The sequence below is a fragment of the Apodemus sylvaticus genome, chromosome 16 (genome assembly GCF_947179515.1).
Source record: "Apodemus sylvaticus chromosome 16, mApoSyl1.1, whole genome shotgun sequence".
Taxonomy (NCBI): Eukaryota; Metazoa; Chordata; class Mammalia; order Rodentia; family Muridae; genus Apodemus; species Apodemus sylvaticus.
Genome location: NC_067487.1, coordinates 36035584 through 36062289, shown reverse-complemented (window position 1 = coordinate 36062289; position 26706 = coordinate 36035584). Strand labels below are relative to the sequence as shown.

General features: G+C 42.5%; 1 protein-coding gene across 1 annotated transcript in view; it reads right to left on the bottom strand.

The window, feature by feature from the left end:
• The window catches only part of Egflam (EGF like, fibronectin type III and laminin G domains), a 184121-nt gene extending 157683 nt beyond the window's left edge, over positions 1–26438 (bottom strand). Inside the window, exon 1 of the mRNA XM_052159847.1 lies at positions 25742–26438. Coding sequence (XP_052015807.1) covers positions 25742–25838 — 97 coding nt within the window. The 5' untranslated portion in view covers positions 25839–26438. The remainder of the gene's footprint in view (positions 1–25741) is intronic.
• Between the last annotated feature and the right edge of the window lie 268 nt (positions 26439–26706).

Below are 26706 nucleotides of genomic sequence, written 5' to 3'. Positions count from 1 at the left end.
TATTATAATGGTCCGTACAAGTAGCAATAGTTGCAGGGTAGGTAGATAAGAGTTTTTTAAACTCTGAAGTATTTTACAAATGTACTATCATCAATATCATAATGTGCCAATATCGAGTGTTACAGAAATTGCTCTATAAAAATCTCTTCTCTTAAACTTATGAGTACTATTGAATATGACCATCAAGTCCCTGCCTGGCCAGACCCCTGTGTGAGGCTCTTCCAGATCTGCTCTGATCAAATCCTCAGCCTCTTCAGATTGGACATCACTGTCAGAGCATAAGCACCTGGTCTTTGTTTCATTGGTATAGAGTCTCTCTACAGGCTGCTCACTATTTGTCTGTTATTTATGTGAAGTGCAATATGGTGTTTCTAGTAGCAAGGTACTCCAATCCAGTGAGAGTGCTTTCCAACCATCAGCTGTCATTGCAAGGCAGGCATGCTGGAGTTTTGGGAGGACACGTGGAGGATTTCAAGTGATCGGTGAGCATTAACTTAAGACTTAACATACCCCTATTCAGCACTGAAATTCTATTCTAGTCGCCAAAGTCAGCATTCCTTCCTTGAAGAACTGGGTAGCTTGGGAGGTTGAGTTCACATTACCTCTAGAAGACTGATGTCTTCTAATATGCTTTGCTGAGAACCTACCATTTGTGCTCATTGGGTGAAGTGTAAGATGTAAAGGAATCTCAAAGTACTCCTGTGGGTGATGTTTCAACCCTTCCAATCTAATGTACCTCAAGTCCTGGGGAGACAGAAAGGAGACCCAGCTTAGAAGAAAGGTGCTAGCACAGCTTGCCTGAGGTCAAGCCCTGGCTTTGTTATTTCACCTTCCTGTCTTAGTCTCTTCAGGGTGGTCATGAGTGAATGCCTACTTCAATTGATGTTAAGAGGAACAAAACCTTATTAAATCAAGCCTGGTGAAACATGTTCTGTAATGAAACTGTATAAATGTTTGCTTTTATGTAAAATCCTAAGTTTACTAATCCCTACAATTGGTATGTGTGTGTTTCATTATGGAAAATGCAAGTTTTAGGAGTGGCTAGAGAATTACTCTCTGTAGAAGGGTTTCATTGATTGAACTCCACAACGCAAAAAAAAAAAAAAAAATTCAACAATTTCATTAGAGTTTGGTAGAAACTTGTATACAGAGTACCCGAGTAAAGCCTGAGTGTTAACAAGAGAAGGGAAATTGATTTTTAGCAGATCAAAGCAAAGCCACACAGCTTTTTATACTACTGGGGATAAAAGAAGTCTCCCAGAGTCTGGTGGTTTGAATAGGAATGGTTCCTTATAGGCTCATGGGTTTGAATGCTTAGTCCACAGGGAGTGACATTATTAGGAGGTATGGCCTTGTAGGAGAAGTGTGTCACTACAGGGTAGGCAGGCTTTGAGGTGTCAGATGGCAAGTCAAGCCAAGGCTTAGTGTCTCATCAGAGACATCTTCCTACTTCCTACTGATCTGATGCAGAACTCTCAGCTCCTCCAGAACCATGTCTGTCTACACCCCACCATGATGATAATGGACTAAACCTCTGAACTGTAAGCCAGTCCCAATTAAATGCTTTCTAAAGTGAAGAATAAGTCAATAGAGACTGCAAATTCATTTCTTTCTTCTTTCCTTCTTTCATTTCTCTTTCTTTTTCTTTCTTTCTTTCATTTTTTCTCTTCCTTTCTTTTTTTCTTTCTTCCTTCCTTTTTTCCTTTCTTCCTTCCTTCCTTCCTTTCTTTCTTTCTCTTCCTTCCTTCATTCCTTCCTTTCTCTTTTTCTCCCTCCCTCCCTCCCTTCCTTCCTTCCTTCCTTCCTTCCTTCCTTCCTTCCTTCCTTTCTTCCTTCCTCCCTCCCTCCCTCCCTCCCTCCCTCTCTCTCTCTCTCTCTCTCTCTCTCTCTCTCTCTCTCTCTCTCTCTTTCTTTCTTTCCTTGACAAATGGAAATCTTATACTTCTCAAGATTATTTGTATTTAGAGTAAGACCCTGCACAATTATCCAAGGCTGACTCTCCTGGACTTGCTTTAATGTCCAGCATTTACATTAGCCAGTGTAACAACTTAGTCTTTGTTGACATTTGAGAGCTAAATTAAATATTTGTCAGGAAATGAGTCTTTCAGTAGGGGAAAAATGTTAATTAGATTACTGACCTATGAACAGACTGTTAAAAGCGCAAACCAAGGAGACAGGCCTTCTTCTATACTGTCACTTGAGCACTCAGGGCTGACTGGTTCCCAGCATTCTACAGTATGGGTCTACAAACTACAGCTCATAGGGTGACATATCCGGACCTCACCTCCTCTTTATAAATAAAGTTTTGTTAAAACAGCAGTATCACACAGCTGTCCACATGTGACCTATGGCTACTTCTGGCCTACAATGGTCAGAGATGAGTAGCTGGAGTATAGATCCAATAGACAGAAATATTAACCAATAAAACATTTATTGTCTGGCCCTTTACCAAGAATGTTGCTAACCTTGGTTCTAGGGCATACACAAGGTGGTACTCTGGGAAGGATGACTGCAATAGTGTTTTTAAAAACATTTCTGGAAGCTTGTCATGGTGAATTAATTGCTTCTCAAGGTTATCCATAACAATGAGAAGCAAGCCAAGTGATTAACTAAGCCACCGCCACAGTCCTATGACACAACTGTCCCCTTCATAGGTGCCTTATTTCAGAGTATACTATACAGATTTGCATGTGACTCTGACACACCTGCCTCTTCAACCGTAGCTTGTATCTTTCACTAACCTATAGTTTAGAGCTTACAAGAGGCAGACACGAAGGCAGTCTGATGGAGCTGGAAGCAGGAACAACCTTTACACAGGCCTTTTAGCCAGGTGTGAAGCTATTTACTGTAGGAGCCTAGGTTGATGGTTTGAAGCTATTGTAGGAGCCAAGGTTGATGATATAAAGCTATTGTAGGAGCCTAGGTTGATGGTTTGTTACCTCTGCTTTCTAAATTAAACACTAAATTCTAAAGTGAAGAACAAGTCAATGGAGTAGAGGCTGCAAATTCATTCTCCATTGCAAAGTCATATGGGTAGATCTAGCAGGAGACAGAGCAGCAGACTAGGGTGTAGACAACTACGGTTCTAGAGCACAATCTACCCATGATGACCTTAGGCAAATGACTCATCTTTTATAGAACACAGTCACCCTAAACTTCCTGCTAAAATCCTATGGTCCTATAATCCCAGCCTTACGAAGCTATACTGTTACTTCCATTGCCTGGCACACACTAAGCGTTATATAAACATTAGTTGTTATTGTTGCATGAACGTGTGCCTCTAAATGCAAAGGTGAACTCTTTCCCATTATAACAATCAGTGATCTATGAACCAACTTCTCAACAAGAATGACTTACGCAATGAAGACTGCAATCTACTGACCTCAGATCAAATGAATAAAATGTTTTGGTTTACTTGTTTCAGTGAATGTCAATGGTACGTCTCAGATCAAGGTAAACCCCAGCAGTTTACCCAGTGAACTAGAGGTTAAATAAGATAACTGTGTTTCATACCATGGTGCAGATATCTCTCCTGAAAACCAAGGGGAAATAATTCAGAATTCAGAATTTGGAGTTCCCAAATATTAAAGATATATAGATATTTCAAAATATTGTAATCTATTTTATTCACACACACACACGCACAATTTATAAATTAGAGATGATACAAAAGTAATAACAGTAACTAATAACAAAATGGAATAATTTTTAATAATGTGCTGTATAAAAGCTGCCAACATAAATATTTCTGCATTTGGGAGACATGCTCAAACCCAAGCGCTGTGGTCCTGAGATAGCTGATCTAATAATATGAGATGAGTTATTGAATGGCTAATGGGCAGGTAACGTACAGGGCATGGAAACACTGAACTGGGATGATTCATTTCCCCGAGCAGCAAGCACTTTAAGACACAACAGATTATTCACACCTGAACATTTACTATTGTTGGACTGAGGCAGACTGTGTCGGCTGGAACTGTGGAAGTAAAACCAGAGGTAAGAGGAAATACAGTATAGAAAGCTTTCTTGAGATACAGGAGGAAAAAAAAAAGGTGATTTCTATTAAAAGGGCAAAGGGCATTCAGCCTCGCCTTTCCAAGCAGAATTAGTCAGTTAGTGGCACGCCAGAACTGTTGCACCAGCCATAAGCCTTCAGGGTTCACCGCCACCAGGATATGCAGCTTCTGCCTCAGGGATTTCTCAAAAGACACAGAGACCTGCTCTACAGGAGCTAAACAGAAAGGACAGACTGAGGGATCAGTGCCCCTGCTACAGCAGCCCTCCTTCAGAGTCTGGCAAAACTAGTCTGAATACCCCAGCATCCTGCCTCCCGGGTGTCATAACTGGGTCATGTACAGATATGAACTCTGCTCTCCCATATGCAGATCACTTGATAAGAGATTCCCACCCTCACCCTGTCCCTCCCCGCCCTTCTTGTTTACCCTCTTTGCAGACCTTGAGACAAGCTGTTCTCACTCAGATCTTCATCTGAAGTCCAGTTTCTCTTGGATCTAATAAAGACAATGGGCATGGACTAACGCATTCCTCTTTTGTTTGGCTAGCAAGCATGTTCAATTCTATTAACCCTATAATGCTATGGTCAAAAAAATCAGAACAGAATTTTAATACACACACACACACACACACACACACACACACACACACGCACACACACACATACACACACATACACAAACACACACAAACACACACACACACACACACACAGAGAGAGAGAGAGAGAGAGAGAGAGAGAGAGAGAGAGAGAGAGATCATAGAAAAGTTTAATCTAATAAGAACTGGGGTAAAGCTCAGGTTTACTGCGCTCCTCTCTGTTAAAATCAGTAGAGCCATAAGAGGTTGGTTTGGAAACTTTAATTATCTTCCCTGCATTCCACATGTGACTGGACACCCCTGGGTCTTTAGAAAACGTTCTAGCTGTTTTTACTGGTCTAAAGACAGCAATGAGTGATATAACCTTTTCAAAAAGGTAATGTATCAGACATAACACATTTCTGGTCCCTCTTCATAGAACCCTCCACCCCTTTTTTTGTAGTTAACCCTCTATTTCTGGGAGAAAATTGGTGGTGTCCTGTCCTGTTTCTCATAGTTTGTAAGTGATGGAGCTTAGATTCAAGGTCACTACATTATGTTCTAGAATAGTCATTCTCAGCCCTCCTAATATTGCCACCTAGTTCCTCATGCTGTGCTGACCTCCAACCATAAAATTATTTTGTTGCGACTTTGTAACTGTAATGTTGCTATTGCTACAAATCACAATGTAAATGCCTGATATGATTCCCTAAGGGGTCAAGACCTACCCGTTGAGAACCACTGTTCTAGATGCTAAACTCAGACTCCTTCTTGTCACATCTATTAGAGTCAGATGCTACCATCAGGCCCCAGAGGCACCAAGACTAAGACAGACCAATGTAACACATTGTGGTGACCACTCCATAGATACAGTGCCATATTTAGCAAACAGAAACAGAATGTCAAGTTAAATTTCAGCATCAGATAAACAATAATCTTTTTTTGGTGTAAGTATGCCACATTGAATATTTAGGAACATCTACACTAAAAATTAGTTATTTGATTCAGTCCATGTGTGGTCTGTCTGAAATTCAAATTCAACCTTGTCATTTAAGCTGGTAGGTAATATTGGATAAATACCTAGTCTATATTTTGATTTAATTCTACAGTCATCAAAATTTAGTATGCTAAGTATGTGTGACAAGAGCAATTTCTTTTTTTCTTTTTTTATTCAATATATTTTTTATTTACATTTCAAATGATTTCCCCTTTTCTAGCCCCCCACTCCCCGAAAGTCCCACAAGCCCCCTTCTCTCCCCCTGTCCTCCCACCCACCCCTTCCCACTTCCCTGTTCTGGTTTTGCCGAATACTGCTTCACTGAGTCTTTCCAGAAGAGGGGGCCACTCTTCCTTTCTTCTTGTACCTCATTTGATGTGTGGATTATGTTTTGGGTATTCCAGTTTTCTAGGTTAATATCCACTTATTGGTGAGTGCATACCATGATTCACCTTTTGAGTCTGGGTTACCTCACTTAGTATGATGTTCTCTAGCTCCATCCATTTGCCTAAGAATTTCATGAATTCATTGTTTCTAATGGCTGAATAGTACTCCATTGTGTAGATATACCACATTTTTTTGCATCCACTCTTCTGTTGAGGGATACCTGGGTACAAGAGCAATTTCTTATGATAAGAATACCTGACATGGGAGCTGGAGAGATGGCTCAACAGTTAAGAGCACTGACTGCTATTCCCAAGGTCCTGAGTTCAAATCCCAGCAACCACATGGTAGCTCACAACCATCTGTAATGAGATCTGGCACCCGCTTCTGGAGTGTCTGAAGACATCTAGAGTGTACTTACATATAATAAATAAATCTTAAAAAAATAAAAAAGATTATGCAAAACCATATCTTGGACTAAGAGAGCCTCTTCTACAAATGGTTCTGGAGAAGCTGGGCATCACCTTAGAAGAATGACACTAGACCCCATCTCTCATTTCACAAAAAAAATCATTTCAAAATGGATCAAAAACAGTAAAAGTTAAAAAAATGAAAACGTTAAAGAAAATAGGTAAATTACTTCAAGATATAGGCATAGGTAACGGTTTCTGAGAAGGACTTCAGTAGCACAAATACCCCCTCCAGAACTGATGAACGAGACACGTGGGCATATACCCAGAGGATTCCCCACCATGTAATAAGGATACATGCTCTACTATGTTCACAGCAGCCCTATTTATAATTGCCAGATGCTGGAAAGAACCCAGGTATCCCTCAACAGAAGAGTGGATGCAAAAAATGTGGTATATCTACACAATGGAGTACTATTCAGCCATTAGAAACAATGAATTCATGAAATTCTTAGGCAAATGGATGGAGCTAGAGAACATCATACTAAGTGAGGTATCCCAGACTCAAAAGATGAATCATGGTATGCACTCACTAATAAGTGGATATTAACCTAGAAACCTGGACTACCCAAAACATAATCTACACATCAAATGAGGTACAAGAAGAAAGGAAGAGTGGCCCCTTGTTCTGGAAAGACTCAATGAAGCAGTATAGAGCAAAATCAGAACGGGGAAGTGGGAAGGGGTGGGTGGGAGGACAGGGGGAGAAAAGGGGGGCTTATGGGACTTTTTGGGAGTGGGGGGGTAGGAAAGGGGAAATCATTTGAAATGTAAATAAAAAATATACCGAATAAAAAAAAATTAAAAAAAGATAACATTTGGAAATGTATATGTAAACCTGACCATACAGTTGTGCATGAGAACCAAGTTTCAGCAGAAAAGACATGAAGATTCATACTTTTTTACCTTGCTGTCATTGGTGCATTTTTATCTGAAAAATCAGGAAGTTTAGTTTAGTTTGTTGGTTTGTTTTTTTTTTTAATCTCTGTATTAAGCTTATGTATCTCTTGTTCATGATACTAAAGAAAACACCCATTTTGTTTTTACAAAACAGGACAATGTACACGAGTAAAATTTAACAAAAATGCTTTTACAATGTGAATAAAACATAATAATATTGTTTATTATTTCATCTGATTTAAAAAAAAAAAAACAAAAAGAATACCTAACATGGGGCTGGAGAGATGGCTCAGCAGTTAAGAGTACCAACTGCTCTTCCAGAGGTCCTGAGTTCAATTCCCAGCAACCACATGGTGGCTCACAACCATCTGTAATGGGATCTGATGCCCTCTTCTGGTGTGTCTGAAGACAGCTACAGTGTACTCATATAAATAAAATAAATACATCTTTAAAAAAAAGGATACCTATCAAAAGTACTACCCTTTTAACCAATATTTAGTTGTAAGACACATATCGAATCTGGTAGGCTCAATGTGGACAGAGATTTCTCACACTGGGAGAATTCCCGTGAAGAATCTTTGAGATGGCTGTCATTAGTTCCTAGCCCCTCACGGGTACCGGTGTGTCACACTCAGCTCTTGTCCAGATGGCCATCAGGTCCTCACCCAGTAGACAAGCTCAGTCTCCAAAGATGAAAGTTTCCATTGAGCTGGAAGTTCCTGCATAGAGGCAGCCAGCCTCCAGCTGAATCAGACCTGCTCCGGGGAGAGTGGTAAATGAAGCTACTCACAAATCAGAGCCTTGTGGGTATGCCTTGGGAGGAGCAGGGTGGAAAGAAGGCATTTATTACAAAACAGGGAGACCAAAGATATCCATCAAGATCCCAGCAGGAAGAAGAATTTACTTAATATTTAAAACGCTTTTAATTAAGAGACTACATATGGAGGCATGAGCAGGTTTAAGAAACCCTAGAAAGCCTGCGCACCCAGAAACCACACCAGTGCAATGCCATCAGTATCCACAGGGCTAGACAAGCAAACACAGAAAAAGCTGTTCCTGGAGCCCACTGAAGCAGGGTCATGCAACGTCAGGGGCCCCAAGTGTTAGGGAACCCAGCTGCTGCCAGTGTAGCCGCTCCAATCAGTGAGGGAACAGGAGGAGTTCCACCAGGCTCTCTTCCCCTCTCAAGTGGAGCCCTGGCACAGGGCAGAGAAGAGCTGTTGGCATTCTGGTGAGGAAAGAGGGCACAAGACAAAAGTCGAAAAGCAGAAGCTGGGAGATAAATTAGTGGGTAAAGTGCTTGCTGTAAAATCCTGAGGACCTTTGATATTTGGCACTCATGGGAGAAGCCAGGCCTGGTAACACATTCCTGTAATCCCAGCATTGGAGAAGCAGAGACAGGGAAGTCCCCTAGCTCTTGCTGGCCAACCAGTCTAGCCAAACCAGTTAGCTCCAGGTTCACTGAGAGCAAAAAGTAAGGTTGGAGAGCAATTGAGGAAAACATGTCACACGTATGCATTCACATAGAAATATACCTACACATGCCCACAAAGGAGAAACCCACTCATAATCTGTGCACAAAGCCAACCATGTTGGAACCTCACTTTTATGAGCATAAATGTATCCCCGCTTGTGTTCTTAATATTTAGTTCATCTTTCCATCAATTTATTATGAAAATATTCAAACATAAAGAAAAGTGAAAGAAATTTAGAGGGAGCAATATATACGTATATGTGTATGTGTATATGTACATATGGGTATATGTATGTATGTATATATGTTACGTATACATGTATATGTATGTATATATTCATCACTAGACCTCTACATCAATATTGTACTATACTTGATTTATCATATATCTGTCTAGCAGTCTGTTTGTCTCTCCATCTGTCATCAGGAAATCTAGTGTATTTCAAAGTCAGTTTCAGACATTAACAGTTTCTCCTGATACCGAATCATTTGTTCCATTCATTCTTAATCTCAACTGTAATGTGACTCATTTATAATTCTCTGTTATGTTATGTGTATGTGCAGGTGTGTGTTGTCATAAATTTCTTGATATACACATGGATCAAGAAGTCAGTTAACTGGTCAATCGATCGGGTGCTTTCAATCAGGCTGCCCAGAATCACTTTCAGGCTCGTTGGGCCTCAGAAGGCAAACAATGAAAAACACCTTTGCAGAATGTCCAGCTTTTGGTCATTTCACTTTCCAGGGTTTGCAGAATTGATTTTTGGAAGCAAGCCAGGGTCAGCACAATAAAACTGAAGATGAATGTTGAAGAACTGGGGTACTGTTTTCCTCACGGCCTTGCAGTCAGGCCTTATTATGGTAGACCGACCGGTTTTAGCCCCTCTCCTGCAACTTGACCCTCTCAATCATCTCACTCCCATGGAAACCTCACTTTCCTCTGGTTTTAAAAGCAGATGGGCAAAGAAGTGTTGAACACTGTGCTATTTTAACCCCTCCTCACCCCTGATCTCGGACGTCTAAGTATATGGTCCTGTCTTGGCTACGAAACCTCCACGTGCAAGGCAGGTCTCAGCCCCACAGGTTATTTTAAACCAGACTTGGTCTCTGGGTAGCAAGAGAGATGCAGTTCACAGTTTAGACTCAATCAGAGTCTCCTTAAAACCCTGACACTCCAACAGCCTGCAGCAGGCAGAGGTGGGACTTAAATTACCTGCTGCTGCAGACAGAGTCCCAGGGGCATTCCCCGCTCTAAATCACACTGCAGTGTGGGTTTCCAAATGTCTGCATGGGTTGAGCAACAACGTTAGCACGTGGAGGTGACACCTTTTTCTGTATTGCACTTCAGAAAGGAAATGAGTTTGGGAGCTGCTGAGAGGGACCAAATTAATCACGCGATGTGAAAACGCATTTGCCCGGAATGAGGCTGTTGTTTCCCATCTCACAGCTGTCGGCTGAAGGGCCAGCCTCACCCAAGACACTCCATCAGGCAATGGAGGAGAGGCAAAGGCACAGAAATCAGGATGCTTTTCTCGGAAAAGTGAAGAATAGGAGATATGAGTCAAACACACCAAACCCAAAAGGCCACCACAACTAAAAGTCCAGGCACAATAGGAGACCTGTGGGCTGGCTTCCGCCTAGGGGGTGCTCTTTGAAAACTCTTTGGCCAGGAACAATTGAGTCATACCTTCAAAGGTATTTCCTCTCACAGAGACAAGAAAGCAATATTTTAAATCATAGCAACATGTGGACAGCATTCGGAACTGGAAAAGGAGGAGAGGGTCTAGAAAATGGCAAGCAATCTAGCTTGATCAGAGGATGAACTGTGAAATGAATACAGAGGAGATAGGAAAAGAAAGGCCACGCTATCCCAAGCCTGAAGTGTCCAACATTAGGAAGCTGAGGGGCCCTGAAAGGAAAACATATTAAACACAAGAGTCACAAGATCAGAACTGCATTTGGAGAAAGCTATTGTGGCAGAATATTGTCAAATCAAAGGCGGAGAGAGGAAACAAACACAAAAAAAAAAATCCCCCCAAAAATTGGGCTTAGTGTTGCATGCCAGTAATTCCAGCACTAAGAGGGAGAAGCAAGGGGATCAGGAGTTCAAGGGCATTCTTAGACACATTGTAAGTTTCAGGCCAGCCTAGATTATGTAAGACCGTGTCCGAAAAAGTGGGGGAGGGGTGAAAGGCAGCATTTACCACAGAAATAGCATCTTTGAGCTAGAGATTAGAATCATTCAGAGAACATGCTGTTCTTCCAGAAAACCAGAGTTTGGTTCCCAGAATCCATGTTGGGAAGCTCATGACACCTATAACTACAGTTCTAAGGGATCTGATACTTTCTAGCCTCAGTAGGCACCTGCACACAGGTGTGCACATGTACAGATAAACAAAAACAAAACAAGGTTCTTTAAAAATAGCATATTTTAAATGTATTCTGTAATAGGATGCCTTAAAAATAGCTAAGAAACCTCAAAAAGTATTTCAACCACGAACAGCTCATTTTCTGATAGTTTACAGACAAAAATCTATCATTCCTAAAATCTATCATTCCTACAGTGGCCTAATCCTTTCTTCCTGATCTTATACAAAGCCCCAAATGAACATTGACTATTTTTTATTAAATTTGATTCTGATTTCAGTTCTTTTGTCAAGGACATGAACTTTATGACTAGACATTAAAACTTATCATTTGAGGGCGCATATTGAAAAAATCTGTGATATGAAATTAAGGCAATGGAATTCTTTCATTTGCATGTTCATGGGTTCCTAAGATCATTTACATGTTACGTCAAGTCTGAGGCGAGTCAATCTGAAAAAAAAATACCATCTCTGTTAGTATATAAACTCCATAAAGCATAAAGAAAAGAATTAATGAGCACCAAATGTTTAGGCATTTTATAGACTTACCTAAAGAACCTTATTCTAGGTGTTATGATGCTTAAATTTCAGATGAGAAATGTAAAGAATGAAAAATGAATCGACCTCTAGAATCAGTCAACCCTAAAAGCTAAAGCTAAAATTCAAATGCAGACTTGTCCGATTGGAGTCTCTACGATTCCTCTGTGCTCCACATACGGGTTATAACTGAAGTTTATCTATTATACAACCTAATGCTTTCTTTATTTTATGACACCAATTAGAAATCCTCAGAATATCAAAGAGAAAGCCTTGTCACCTGAATGCTGAGCCTTGATTTATTCTGCTTTAAAAGACTAATAAGTATTGCTTACTACCAATGAAGGTAGCTACCGAATATTTGAGGGATGGGAAATTTCAAAGCTAGGCAGTCATCTGTGTGATCCATGAGGTACCAAAAATCTCTATCGGGGACACCCAGAAGATTCAGGGGCTGTCATTGGTATACCAGACACTGGGGGATATGACTGTTAATACTCCTTAGTCATTCTAGACCATCCACAGCATGCACACAGCCTCTCCAAAGAAGGCAAGACAAAGAGGAAATCTCACTGGTGAAATTCCCTCCAAGAACAATGGAGTCATATCTTGCATTTACCTTGGCAGAGATAAGGGAGAAATATTCCAATGTTAGATCAAAGAGGGGACAGCATTCAACACAGGGAAAGCAAAGAAGTCTATGAGCTAGCAAGCCATCCAGCAGAGTGAGACTTGAGTCAGCTTCCAGAAGTTTCACTGGTATCTTCTCCGTTGGCAACAGGCACACCTCTACACTGCAGAGCAGTAGGGTCAGACTGTGAGTTAGCCCAGGTCTTGGCTATGTCACCTAGCTACTTCTAAGTCATCCTAAGTGCCCCAACTTTCCAGTGGAACAAAGATGACAAAGCTGTAATGAAATCATCTTCCATTTGGAAAGTCATTCAAACAAACTTAGGAATTTACTGACAGTGATATCTATCCACAGTATTTCCTCCTTATCCAGCAGGCTGTTATGTCTAAAAGATTATTGTTATATTTTAAGAAGCATCTTACTGAATAAATTATCTACCATGAAGGATCCTTTCTATGATGAAACTCAAATAAAGGAGCTTTTAGAAAACTGAAGGTGGCTGAAGTTCTAATTTGACTTTTTTAGAAAGTCATTCTTTCTTTTCCTTGTTATTTTTGTATTTATGTATAAACACATGCACAGACACATATGTGCGGGTGTGCAAGCCTGAAGCAGACATCAGAAAACTAGGTTCAAGTTCAACAATCAGGCTGAGACAGGCTGGCCAGAAAGCCCAGAGAGCCTCCTGTCTCCAGCTCCCCAGTGCTAGGATTGTAAGTGCATGTGTGTAAGCCACGTACTCAGCATTTTAAAACATGGGTTCTGGGTATAAAATTTTTCACATGCCCATGGCAAGGACTTTATCTTCCAAAGCATCTCCCCAGCTTCCAAAATATACTCTCCAATCCAGTGGTTGTCAACCTGTGGGTTACGACCCCCGCAACGATTATTGGAAAACATAGATATCGACATTTACATTATGATTCATAACTGTAGCAAAATTATAGTTATGAAGCATCAACAATAATCACTTTATGGCTAGGGTTCACCACAATATAAGGAACTGTATTAAGGAATCACAGCATTAGGAAGGTTGAGAACCACTGCTCTAATTCATAGGTGACTTCTATAAAGGGGTTAATTTTACTTCTTATAAGATATATGAATACACAGTCATATGTTCATTTAGCTTGAAAAGTTCTGGGTTTGGGGGTTCAAGGAGACACTGACTGTACCATGGGGTCAGAGAGTTACTAGATTTACATAAGCAAATACACAACAACATGGCAGAGGCTCTGAGGAGAGTTCAGGCCCACTCAGCAAAGAGGGAACCCAGAGGAAGGTGGCACATTTTATGCCATGTGATTGACAGGAAGCCCATAGCATCTAATTGCAGTTGGGCTTTCTGTGAACCAGCTACAAGGGCAGAAAGGAAGCTAGGTGAGCAGGTTATTTCCATTCTGGAAATCAAACCACTGTAGCTTCAGGAACTGTCAGAATTCAGTCATGATGCTGGAGCCCTGGTTATCGTGCTCTCTCTCTATTTTAGGCCTTGTTCCAAGCTGATGTACATCAATTGGAATGCTTAGCTTTTAGGGTCTTTCCTTATATTATCGTGGCTTCTGACAGATGGTAACTGCCATGGTTCAGACATGGCCCTGACCGCATGCCCTTTGGTAACATGTCTTGAAATTTAATCACTACTGTGAGGCCTTGAGAGGGTGGAAATTTAATCTGAGTAGTGTTTAGAGCTGGGGCCTTTCAGATGTGCTTGGGATTAGATAAGGTCCTTAGGGGGAGCATTCATTGTTCGATAATGGTTCCTTTATTAACATAGACAGAGACAAGGATGTAAACACATACTCCCTCCCTTCTTTATGTCTCATGTCCTCTCTGTACCACCTCAGGATTCTGACCAGCAAGAACATCACCAAGTGTGGCTGTAAGATTATGGACCAAGACCACAGATCCAGATACACGTCTTTCTTTATAAATACCCATCCTTAGCTACTCGTTTCTTTACTTATTCTGATACAATAACAGCACACAAACACTAAGCACTTGCTTTTCAAACAAGGTTGTACATTATTACCGCGTGTTACACTTCAGCTCAAACTCATGCACAGACAAAAAGACACAAAAACTGTAGATCATCTGCTCCTACAAATTTGGTAACACCTCTCTTCTTGGTCCTGAAAAGGAACTTTCAGAATAGAGCATCGGAGACAACTGCTGTCCTGGCTTCAGGCTCTTCCCATGCATGCACCTAAAATGCATGTCCGGGAACTCTTGCAATTCAGCTGGGGCTGTGTCACTGTGGTCTTCTCTGACACAGAAAGCCTTTCCCACTCTCCTTCCTGCTCTTCAACTCCCTCCTTGTAGATCTGTCTTGAAGAACCATTAGAAGATGGAGATACTAAACAAAGGATGGCAAGATCTTGAGGTCACTACTCACAAGAGAGTCATGGGGGAGGGGGGAAGCCAACCAGAAACACACACTGAGCTGAGAATAAATGGGAGATAAATATTTCCAAGCTTTGAAGTTGTTCACCCAGCAGCTGATGTTAATTGACCAGATTAATGCACGTGCTTGCTTGTAGGTGTTGCTGCGGACTCCTGACTATTCTTTGTTTTGTTTTGTTTATTTCAAGACATGGCTTCTCTTTTGCTTTTTTTGAGACAGGGTTTCTCTGCGTAGCCTTGGCTGTTTTGGAACTCACTCTGTAGATCAGGCTGCATTCAAACTCACAGAGATCAGCCTGCCTCTGCCTCCTGAGTGCTAGGATTAAATGTGGGCACCACTACCACCCTTCATACACGTCACTTTTCTAAGGATAGAATGAACCAAACCGAAGCAGGCAAATGAATTTGCCACCACGTGAAGAAAGCACCGAACTGGGCTTGTTGGATTCTCATTCTGTCTGTGCAAAATTAGAGAGGCCCATGCAAACTTCCCCAAGAATGCAAATTGGCCCAAGCTAATTATGTATTCACTAGTGAAAACATAGCTAACCCTGCTTAACAAACCCTGTAGTGTGAATTTGGGTCTGTTGTTGTGTTGTTTGTTCTTTGCTTTTGAGACAGTCTCACTATGAAGCAGCCCACCGTGCCTGGGGTTTATAAGCTTCCTGCTTTCGCAGCTCAATTCCTAGGACACAGACATGCACTACCACACACACAGTTTCTTGTGTGAATTTACCTCATATGATATATTTCCACAGCTGTCTTTAAGAGTAGACTTCACAGTAAAATTGCTCAAATGATAACTAACAATTCCAGGGAGCACAGATGCCTTCCTAGGGCACAGGTAATGTTCCATGTTTAACTATGCTATGACCCTGTGACCAAGAGGTGAAAATAGATGTAAACTCATAGGCTAGAGTGTTGCCTTCCTCCTTGCATTACTGCGAGGATTATCTGAACTCCCCTAGGGTAGAGATTCAAGCAATCCACACTGCCACTGTTTATATGGAAGTATTTAAAAGATAAATCACAGGCAAGTAACAGGCTCCTAATTCACAACCATTGGCCATCTTATTTATTTCTCTGCTCACTCTAAGAATTGTGAGCAAAGGATCATGGGACCTATTCCTAAGTGTAAGATTAGATCAATAAAATTAGCCATCTGTCCAAGGAAGGCTTTAAATGCAGGTTATATTTAAGTATTATGTTCCCAACTGCCCAGATGTTACGGAGAAGTGCCTGCTGATACGACTCCTTTTGCACAAAGTAAACTGTTAAAAGGCTAATATAAACTTATTGCACCAAGAAAAATAAATAGCATTAACATTGCATCAAAACTGAATCAGGATTTGGGGGTGCCTTGTCAGCAAAAATAATAAAAAAACAAACAGAAAACGAGTGTTAAAATTTAAAGGGCTCAGTATTTGCAGAGTCAGATAAGAAACCCATCTCAAGTGTCATTAGGGAAGTGAGAAGAGAGAGGCTTAGAAATAAATGGAGATACAAACACAGCCATGGGAAGGGCAGCTTTGCCCGGTCTGGTTGGTGAAGGCACCAGTAGTTATCATGATCACTCTGAGCTGAAGCAGGCAGATTTCCTGTATCCAAATTCATTCAGAACAGAAAGGGTTAGGATTTATTTATTTTATTTTTAGATTGAGGACTATTTGCATATATGTAATAGTGCTTGCTGGGGAGTGAGATGATCAAAGTCAAAACACAAAACGCATTTATATTTCACAAATGCTTGCCCATGGAGCCTAAAGGTAATTTGTGGGATATTCTAAATAATTTTGTGAGTGAAGCCTACGTATTTTACGTATTGAGTCATCTATGGGTTTTTCCATGTGAAGCATCATGTCAGTGCTTTAAAAGTTTCGGGTTTAGAGTTTCAGAGTTTGGATGATGGATGCTCAACCTGGAATATCTTATCCGTAAGCAGTACTTCAGCAGTGGAGTTACCTAGGGGATGAGAGATCCTCTTACAGCCAAGGAAATAGAAGAATCATTACAGGAAGTTCACAGGGCATGCCTGGTTTGTCTTTCTGTGTCACCACCAACCCATGCATAAGACCTGAGCGATTTCTTAGTCCTTGGCTACGTTCAGACTTGGGCTGACTCCCTGTCATAGACCAAGTGTGAGAATATTCTTCCAGGAACCACTTCCCTTCCCTGTACAACTTCACTCAAAATAGTTACCAAGTAACATTCAAGCATTGCCACAAGGGTTATATTTCGTACCGAGGTAATCCAATCAAAGAAAACACATGTACTTAGCAGCTTCATTTACCAAGGAAAAGAAATCAAGGTATGAGGCTGAGTAACTTTTTGATTCATAAATTAGCTTATTTATAAAACATCTGAAATGTGTTTAAGTCACTACAAATTAAATCTCATGCTATGATACATTGACATGTCTGGGAAAGGATAAAAAGAAATGAAATCATAAATGCTCGGGCTTGTAAGGATGCCCGTAAGTATATTTGCATATATATTCTTTCAGGCTTTGCCTTCTAATCCAGATTAACAGTTTCTTCAACTTTGCCTTAAACATCAGTCAGTCCCACTCAATGCCTGGGAATATGCACTGCCTCCATTAGTCCTCTGAGGAAGCCTGTTAGGTAGGTACTTTCCTTAACATTGTTATTTATTGGGAACTAGAGAAATTTGTGCCTAGCTTACACAAATTTCCAAATGTCAGCAAATAACCAACAGGAAAACTCAGAGCTTCGCCTCAGATCAGCTGAACATTGAAGTGTGTGCACGCCTGATCAGCCAGGAGCCACCCTTGCGGGCTTCTTGGAGGGGAGAGAAAAACAGAGGGGGGTGGGGTTGGCTATGTAGAGCATGGTGTGGCTGTTGTTAGACTTTCTCAGGTCCACTTGAAGCCATCCCTCAGCAGGCATGCAGGGCAAGAAGGCGTGGGGTGGTTTGGCTCCAGAAAGGTGTCATTCAGGCACCTTAAGTCCACAAGTCTCTCAGGAGCCTGAAGCCAGCTGGAGGAGGAGTACCCTTTCAGAGTTAACCTGGGCTGTCTCTAAAAGGTAACTGTAACAACAGCAACCAAAGGAGAAAGAAGATAACAAATCCCCAAGCCAGCCTCAAGAAATCCCAGTAAGTGTGTACACGGTTGCTTAATTAAATTGCACCTGCCCAAATGCTGCTGCTAATTGGCACAGTTTGACACGGAAGAGACAAATGCGGTGGGTGTAGCAGGGTAGAGGTATGGAGAAGGAGAGGCAGTGGAGCCCGGATTCTCCATGTGTAGACTGCACATCACCTGTTGTCAACTCTCCTGGAGTTCTCGATTCAAAGCTGGATGCCTGGGATGTACTCTAAAAATCCTTTCTGCATAGTTGGAGACCTCTGTACCTACCTGTCCAGAGCCTGAGACCTGCTCCACCAAACTCTGGAAGTATGCCCTCTGCTGGCCATTTATGTAATTTTCCACCTGGGACTTTCCCTCTTCAATCAGCTGTTCAGCATGAAGACAATATCCCCTGGTTTATCTCAGGACATAGAAGCCATATTTTGGGTCTATTTTCAAAAGAGAGGCCCACACTAGTGGACTCAACAAAGCTTTGAGAAGCACCTTAGGCTCTGGTGGCTATATTTCGTCAATCCCCAAGCCTCTTTTTCTTTTCTGACAGATTTTATAAGTGATTCCTAGTACAATCAGCTTGACATTTGGTGTTCATTAAGAAGCAAGGGCTTAGCCAGCTCCGTCAGCTGCCATCAAGATATCATGATGCAGGGGTGGTGGCACATACCTAGGGTCACAGAAGCTGGGAAATGGAGGATGCCTGAGTTACCTGACACCTACTCTGACTTAACCAACCAACCAACCAACCAACCAACCAAACACATACATCATTCATGGAAAATACTGCAAACCTATTGAACCTCACTGAGTGAAGCATGGAAATGCAAGATATCCACAGGACAAATCGTGTGGGAGGTGAAGCGCACCATAACCTCAGACATATGGGACTCAACTTTCATAAATACAGCCTGGAATCGCTGGATGCTTTCGGACCATATTAACACACTGGGGGGGGGGGGGGTGGCAGAACAGACGAAAAACCACAGACTTCTAATCCCCCAAAGAATTCTAAGGTTATTAAACTCTTAGCCCTGGGGATGGAGAGATATATGTTTGTTTCTGTCCAAGTCACTCTTCCTCAGGGAAAGCAGTGCCTTGCGTTAAACCACATCTAACCCTGATCTTGACTTCTCTCCTTTGTTTTGATCACGATGATGGAGGAAGAGTTAAAGACAGAAAAAAAAAAACCTAGTAGAAAGAAGTGCTTCTTTATAGTTATCAGACATGATAAAGAAATCTGTGGAAAGGAGGACAGATGTACTATAGAGTCAAAGGGACTGCCATGATCCTTGAAGTTCATGGAGCATTGCCTGCTAAGCACTACTAGATACCATACAGGCATGCGAGCACACATGTGTGTGCCTATGATATATCCCTGTATGGTGCTATCTATTTATTATCCATCTACCTAGACACACACAGAACCACCCAAGAACCAATACAACCTCACTGTGATGGAATAGAGTTGGCTAGCAAAAAAGGAAATAGGGGGGCATCCAGAAAAGACAAGACTCCCAAATCACATGGAAAAGGTCTATAATATGGGTTCTGAGGATAATATCACAATCTCCTGAGAGCTTGATGAGGGTAGCATTCGGGAACTTGGCTATGATGATCTCTGATGCCTTAGCCAGCAGCTGTAGAAGCCACCTAGAGGAGCCTGTGTTTTTCATCCTTCACCAAGGGGGTACCTGCCAGTGAGCTAACCCTCCTCTTCCAGGATTTTGGTCCTCTTGCTTACTTGTGTTTTTGGTTTTTTGTTTGTTTGCTTGTTTGATTTTGTTTTGTTTTTTATTTCTAGATCTTCATTTTAATCTAGTTATGTGGATGAGATATACTGAGGAAGTGAGTGGGAAGAAAAAAGATCATGGGCTTGTGTCACATTAAAAATGACATGGAGAAAGCCAGTTCCTCCAGGAAAACTTTAAACACTGAACCCTGCTTTACCGTCTCCCACTGGCCTTGGGACCTCAAGCAAAAAGGACAGGTTACAGAGGAAAAGCAGGACCCACATGCTTCCTGTGTACCTGTGTCTGATTTAACGATGCCACGAGTTTTTCTGTCAATAAAGAACAACTTCATACCCTAGATTTGGGAGTACTGGCCTTCAATCCATTATTCTTCAGGCCCCCAGTATACCCATCCTGACTCTTGGCACCAGGCCACAGACATGTCACATCATTGACACCCCTAAGAACTGTACTGCTAGATGCTTCAGAGAGATAGCAGACCCACCCCTTATCTGCTGCAAGAGGATGTAAGCAGGCCTGAACAGCACTAGCTACTGTAGGCAGCTAGTGCACAGCAATCCATTAAGGCAAAGATCTACCCTGCCACCAGCAAGCACAGCAGCACTTGTGTAATTAAGCCAACATATTCACAAGTGAGAAAAAAGATGATTTAAATATCATATCTCATGGCCTGGCATGGTGGTACACACTTTCATCCCAGAGCTCAGGAGGCAGAGGCAGGCAGATCTTGGTAAGTTCCAGGTCAGTCTGGTCTGCATAGAGAGTTCCAGGACAGCCAGAGTTATCTAGAAAGATCCTGTCTAAAACACACACACACACACACACACACACACACACACACACACACACTAAATAAATAAATAAATAAATAAATATTCCATCTCATGAAAAAAAATAGCTCAAAATAATTTGCCAACCTAAATGGAAACTTGGAATCTTCTAGATAAGGAAGAACATTTTTGTAATCATGGGTTAAGTTGTCTTAAAAAAGAATAATCATCAAAAAGAGATAATTTGGTCTGTCTAATATAATTTATTTTTCTTTTTTCAAAGATACTATTAAGGAAACAAAAGAAAGGACTGAAGAGAAAGCTTAGTCAGGGAAGTGTTTGTCTTGCAAGCATGAAGACCTTAGTTCAATCTCTAGGACCTATGGAAAACTTCTGGCCATGGTGACATATACTAGTAATCTCAATGCTGGGGAAAGGGAGACAGGGGGATCCTTGAGGCTCACTGGCCAGCAAGTCCAGCCTATTAGTTATCTCCAGGCCAATATGAGATCCTTTGTCAAAGGCTATGGATAAGTTTAAAAGAATAACATTTGAGGTTGTCTTCTGACCTATATGAGTACCCACCACCATATCCCGGTGCACACACACATACATGTAATAAAATGAGCAAGTTGTATCTGGGAAGCCGACACTTTCAAAACACATATCTAACAAAGGGCTGCACTTGAAATGTAAAAAACAACAACAACAACAACAAAAGCAAAAACAAAAACAAAACACTAAAAAATTGAGTAAGAAAACAAACATCACTTTTTTTTCCTTCAGAAAAAGTCAAAAGATTCAAAGAAACTTGAGAGACACATGAAAAAATTCAATATCATTAGTTGTGAAGGAAACAAAAAAATTAAAACTATGATGAGATAGATTATTATACACTCATTAGAAACCTTAAGCCAAACAAAAACAAAGAAACAGAGAAATGACAAAAAAAAATGGTTGGCTTTAATTTTCAGCTTGTCACAACTAGAATGACCTAGGAAAGAGAATCAATCGGTAAGGGGTTGTCAACATTGAATTGGCCTGTGGTCATTGTCTTAAGGTCACTGATATGGGAAGGTCCACTGTGAGAAGCACCATTCTCTAGTCATCAGGGGGATGGATCATGAGCATACAATGGCAGGGAAATCTTTGAGCACAAGCCAGCTAGCAAGCAAGTTCTCATGTCTTTACTTCTCTTTGCTCTTGACTGGATGTGATACACACCACTACTTCAAATTCCTGTCACTCCCAGTGATGGATTCCAACATGGAATTGTAAGCTAAACCCACCCTCCCATATGTTTTTTTTTGTCAGGTTTTGGTTTTAGCTCCCCCCCCCACCCCCTTCACAGCTGCAGAGATGAAACAAAAACACGTGCCAAATGCTTCGGGGAACCCAGGATGTGTAGAACTTCCATGCTTTGCTCCGAGGAACGTGAAATAGCACAACCACTCTGTAAAGCGATTCAGTGCTGTCTTGGAACGTTCACCCTACCAGAAGCAACGATCCCTACTCAGCTCCTTACCAAGAGAAATAAAAGCACGTCCACACAGAGGCATGTATAGAGAGAGCTGTGTAGAGGAGCCCCGTTCACCACAGCCTGAAGCTGAAAGCACCAAAAAAGCCATTCCCTAGGGAACAATTAAATACACTTCAGTCACCTAAGATCTATACAAAGAACTACTACTAACCAATAACAAAGGGTAAAAAAATAAAATAAAATAAAAAAATAAACCTGCTAGGTGCCACCACGCATGGGTTCATCTTGAAAGTGTTGTGCTGGGTGTGTGAAAGCACACACAAAATATGAGAGATTCTAGACAAATCAAAACGTTATGGTCAGTAAGCAGATCACCCGTTGCCAAGGGCTGTGACAGGGTAAATCTTCTACTATGAAACACAAGATTATATTATCAAGTAAAGAAAATAGTCCAAGACCATTTATTTCAGAACAAACATCTGCAAGAGGGGAATTCGCCCGTAGACAGGCAAGGAGGGAGAACACAGGTCCCTTAGGTGGTTACCGCTAGCTGAGGCTGAACAACTGAGTGTGTCCATGCTGACAGTGTTTATTAGAACTTATCAAGCAATCCCCGAAAAGGAAGATTTTTTTTCATAAACATCTTCCTCTCAATAAAGCTACCTAAAAATGATCCTCATAATGAAGGCCAGGGTGACAGATCTGCCTGTGGACTATGGGTGGCTTCTCTCTTTCCTGTCCACAGTTGTCGGAATTTTCCCTCCCTTCTCCATGAAATCCCTGCTGAGAGCCAGAAGCAACAAGCTACTAGTGTTTCAGGGCAGGGATGGTCTGCACACTAGCACAACTCAGCTTTTGGCATTAACTTGGACAAATCACTAAATCCCTCTCCATCCAGTGGCAAAGCGAAGAGTTTGTGCTTGCTTCCAGTTTATGTAGAACAGGAATGAGACCTGTCCAGTCCACTGTGTTTACACACACTGGAGGCCTGTAGAGGTGTCCCCCCCCCCCATGAGTATAACAAAGAAAGCAAGCAGTTCCTCATTCCTCAAAAACTACATACACTGTTTATGGATTGGGTCAGGGGAGAGAGGAGTTTCTTGTGCCCCATCAGTAGACTAGGTACTATTTTGTTTAGAGGTGACACAGGTCTCCTACACAAAATAACACAGGGAGGCCCTCCACCTAAGTTACAGGGCTCTCTGTCCCTGGAGAACTCAGCCTTGAAAACACTCAAGGCTACATAGTTCTGCAAACAAGACAGCTCAGGGCTGGGATTTTGAGCCAAATACCAGAGCCTAAGTTCCCATTCCACCATTTAGCCTCTGTGTGGCCTCAGGTAAGATATGGAGCTTGTGCCACTAAGCCAAGGTTTCTCCCTTAGTAAAACAAAGAAAGTAGCAGCACGAAGCTCACAAGGCAGCTGGCTTGATTACAGAAATCAGTATGTGTCAAGTTCTCCGGACAGGGTAACAAGCACTTAATCAGTGCCGGTTATTATTATTTAATTTGACTTAATTTGAACACTGCTGTGGCCACCTGTGGAGCTTTCTTCCCTAATGCTCTATGCCAGAAGGTGCCACTCCCTGGGGTGAGGGGGCAAGGCACTCTTTTTCTGCCTGTCTCTGTCTAAAAGAAGGGATGGAACCCTTGGGTTAATTGGAATCCAAGACTTTAAAAACTAAGCTATACTTATCAAAAGTCGATTGTGAAGAGTAAAGAGGCATAGATAGACAGGACACACTGCTTTGCAAGGTCTGTGTGGTGGCCACACCACCTTCAAAGTACCGCACACACGCCAATTTCTTTGAGCGGGCACATAAGGTGCCAAGTCCGTCCCATATGGACCGGAGTGGGATTTGCTGGTATCTGGGGAAGATTACAAATGAGCTCCTTGCTGTCTGCATCAGAGCCAACCAGGGCAGTTTTTAATCTGGACCAATTTTACGGATCAAAAAACTAGTCTTTCCATGGGATGTAAATGAGCCCACAAGGAAAATTTGCCCTGAAGTTTATGAAGTAGCTGTCGTGTTCACCCAAACAGCTTTCCAACCTGAAAGCCATTGTCTGGATAAAATTATGAAGTAATTTTTTTTTTTTTAAAGAAAAAGCCTTTCTTAGGCTGAAGACAGTCTAAATATTCCTTCTACCCTGATGAGGCCAAAAACATTTAAAAGGAAGTTTTCAAAATCACTACTCTCCACGCCACTCCCCCAATATTTCAAGTAAAGGCTGAGAAGGCAACGTGAGCTGTTGTTGATGTGAATATCTGAACGAGAGGCTGAGAAGATGAGGCAGAAATGTTGTTAGGACCAAAACCAAGACAAAACGAAGAGGCAAATGGGGGGAAACATGTGTGCAATTATATACAGCAGGTTTTACATCCTGGATTGACATGTATGCTCAAAGGATCCTGCATATGTCACACAGGCTAAGAGCCAGAGACATACATGTGTGCTATTCAAACGTGGTTTTGTGTGCAGAAGCCTGCAGAGGGTCGGTGACCATAGTGGGGTTTTCTTGAGCAAGAAAGTTCAAAGCTCCTCTTGTTGAGATTCTGGAGGGTGTATGAAGATGTGAGAAGACAATTTAGCATGATTCCACCTTGGGTGGCGGCTGCTGCCTCCCTAATGAGAGCTGGACAGTGTGCTGACAGAGTTGTTCTGAATGTGAATGCAGTGTGGAAGCTGAAAATGCTCCTCAATTTCAAGTCAGGTAAGGGGTACAGGTGATCACAGATAGAGCCCAAAGACTGAGATATCTCCTAGGTTCAAAGGTAACAGTCCTAAACTCCAGACAGACCCTGGAGCAGTAAGAGATATTTGGCCATGCAAATGGGAACCTGCCAAGATTATTATTATTATTATTATTATTATTATATTAATTATTATTGCACTCTGATATTTCCTGGTTTGCCTCTTTCTTGTGGAAACATTTGTGAAGGCAGACTCCACTTTCTATGAGGTTTTGCAGGCTGAATTAAAATAGTTAGATTGTTTTCCATTGTTCAGAAGACATAATTAATCCCATAAGACAACCCCCCCTTGTAAAGTAAGCTAAGAAAAAGCAGATTTTTTTTTCACTATTCTAAATATGGTCCTGGCCAACAAAGAATAAAAAATCGTTACCCAGAAGCACTGTTAGGAACTTTATTGTTTAAAATGTTCTACTTTCCCTCATGACACAGCCAAATCAATGTTGATAAAAACATACTTTTTTACCTAGAGGAAATGTGAGTTTTTCTAGTTTTGTGTGCTCTCCCGATCCTTTGTACTAGCTAGCCTACAGTGCATATATATCTTTGTTTGAACAGCAGAGCTAAGACAGGAGGTCTAAAAGAGATCAGGTTAACCCACTGTGGGGCTGCTCCCTGCACAAACAGCCCGGGGTTGTAAGAAAATCTCAACAACAGAGAAAGTGCAGGTCCCTACCCAGTGCTTGCACAGGACCAGAGCCAGGAAGAGGGGCTCCAGGCAAACCTTCAGACACAGGAAATGGCTGGGCTCTAAGCAGTATGAAACCAATAAGATGTTCAAAGAAGCAGGAGGAGCTGTTGAAAGTCCTCTGCGCTCCTCTCTCAGTCCTCTGTAACCAAGACAGAGCAGATAGCTGTCCCCAACTTTTAGCAGTGGTTCCACACAGAGCCCACCACCTCTGCTAGCTCTGGAAAACAGATTGTTTCTTTTAACAAACAATATCCCTGGAACTGCCGGGGCTGGGGGAGGGCGAGGCTCGTGCCTCGGCTGAGCTCCCCGAATAGCCTAGGCGGGCTGAGCCCACGCCGGTCAGCGTAGAGAGCTGCTGCCTGCTCTGCGAACCCCACCAAAGGCCGGGACCGGGGTGCTCCGGGCACCGTGGCTCGGGGTGCACTGAGCGCTTTACCTGATTTTCGCAGAGCCGTTCGGAGTGACACGGCGCCGGGTGGGAAGCTGCAGGCCAGGAGCAAGAAATGGAGCAAGAAGGTTGAGATTAAATCCATCTCACCGACGGTGTCTGCAAAGTTTCACCAAGTCCCGGGCGCGCAGGGAAAGGGCGTCTCCTGGGGGACGCGGGGGGACGCCAGTGACGCGAGGATGAGAAGGTGGGGGACCCGGGGAGCTGAACCAGGAGCCACTCGGGAGTCCGAGGAGGCAAGGCAGCAGTTGGGAGGCTGGCGTGCTGGAGTGGAGCGGGCTCGCAGCGGCAAGGCTTTTCGGGGCTGGGGAGTGGACGCTGGAAGCCGAGGGGAGGAACGCACTGGCCGCCTGAGGGAGGGCGGCTCGACCCGCGGGAGATGGAATTACAATCTAGTAGAAGAACGAGGGGCAGGGTCTGAATCAATTCACTCCGCGCCCACCTCCGGCGCAGACAGCCCCCAGCTCAGCCCTTCCCCGCGGGTGACCTAGATTGGGGGCCGGGGTGGGACGGACTTCAACACTCGGTCAGAGTTCCTTGACTCAGACTGCGGCTGCATCCTAACCCTGAACTTTCGGGGTGCCTCGGTTTCGCTGGCTGGACCCTTCTTCCCCCCATGCCCTTCTAGGTGGCTTGCAATCCAGTTTAAGCCACTTTTTCTAACACCTCAAAGGTTACTCTACTCTGTAGAGCTCTCGGGAGGAAGCGCGAGGGAGGGGCTGTAATTTGCAAGACGGGACGAGGAGGGCGGGGCTGCCAAGTCTTGGGTGCTAAGAAGATAAAATGAGATTTAAGGCGCACAGATGGAGAGCTGAGGCTAGGCCACTCAGAGGCAAAGGCCAAAAGAAGATTAGGGACTGGTGCCCCGAGAGCAGGTCCTCTCTCGCGGTGGCGGGTGCCAGCTTTAGACACCCCGGCCCCCAGAGAAGGAGAAAAAAAAAGTCCAGGTAACC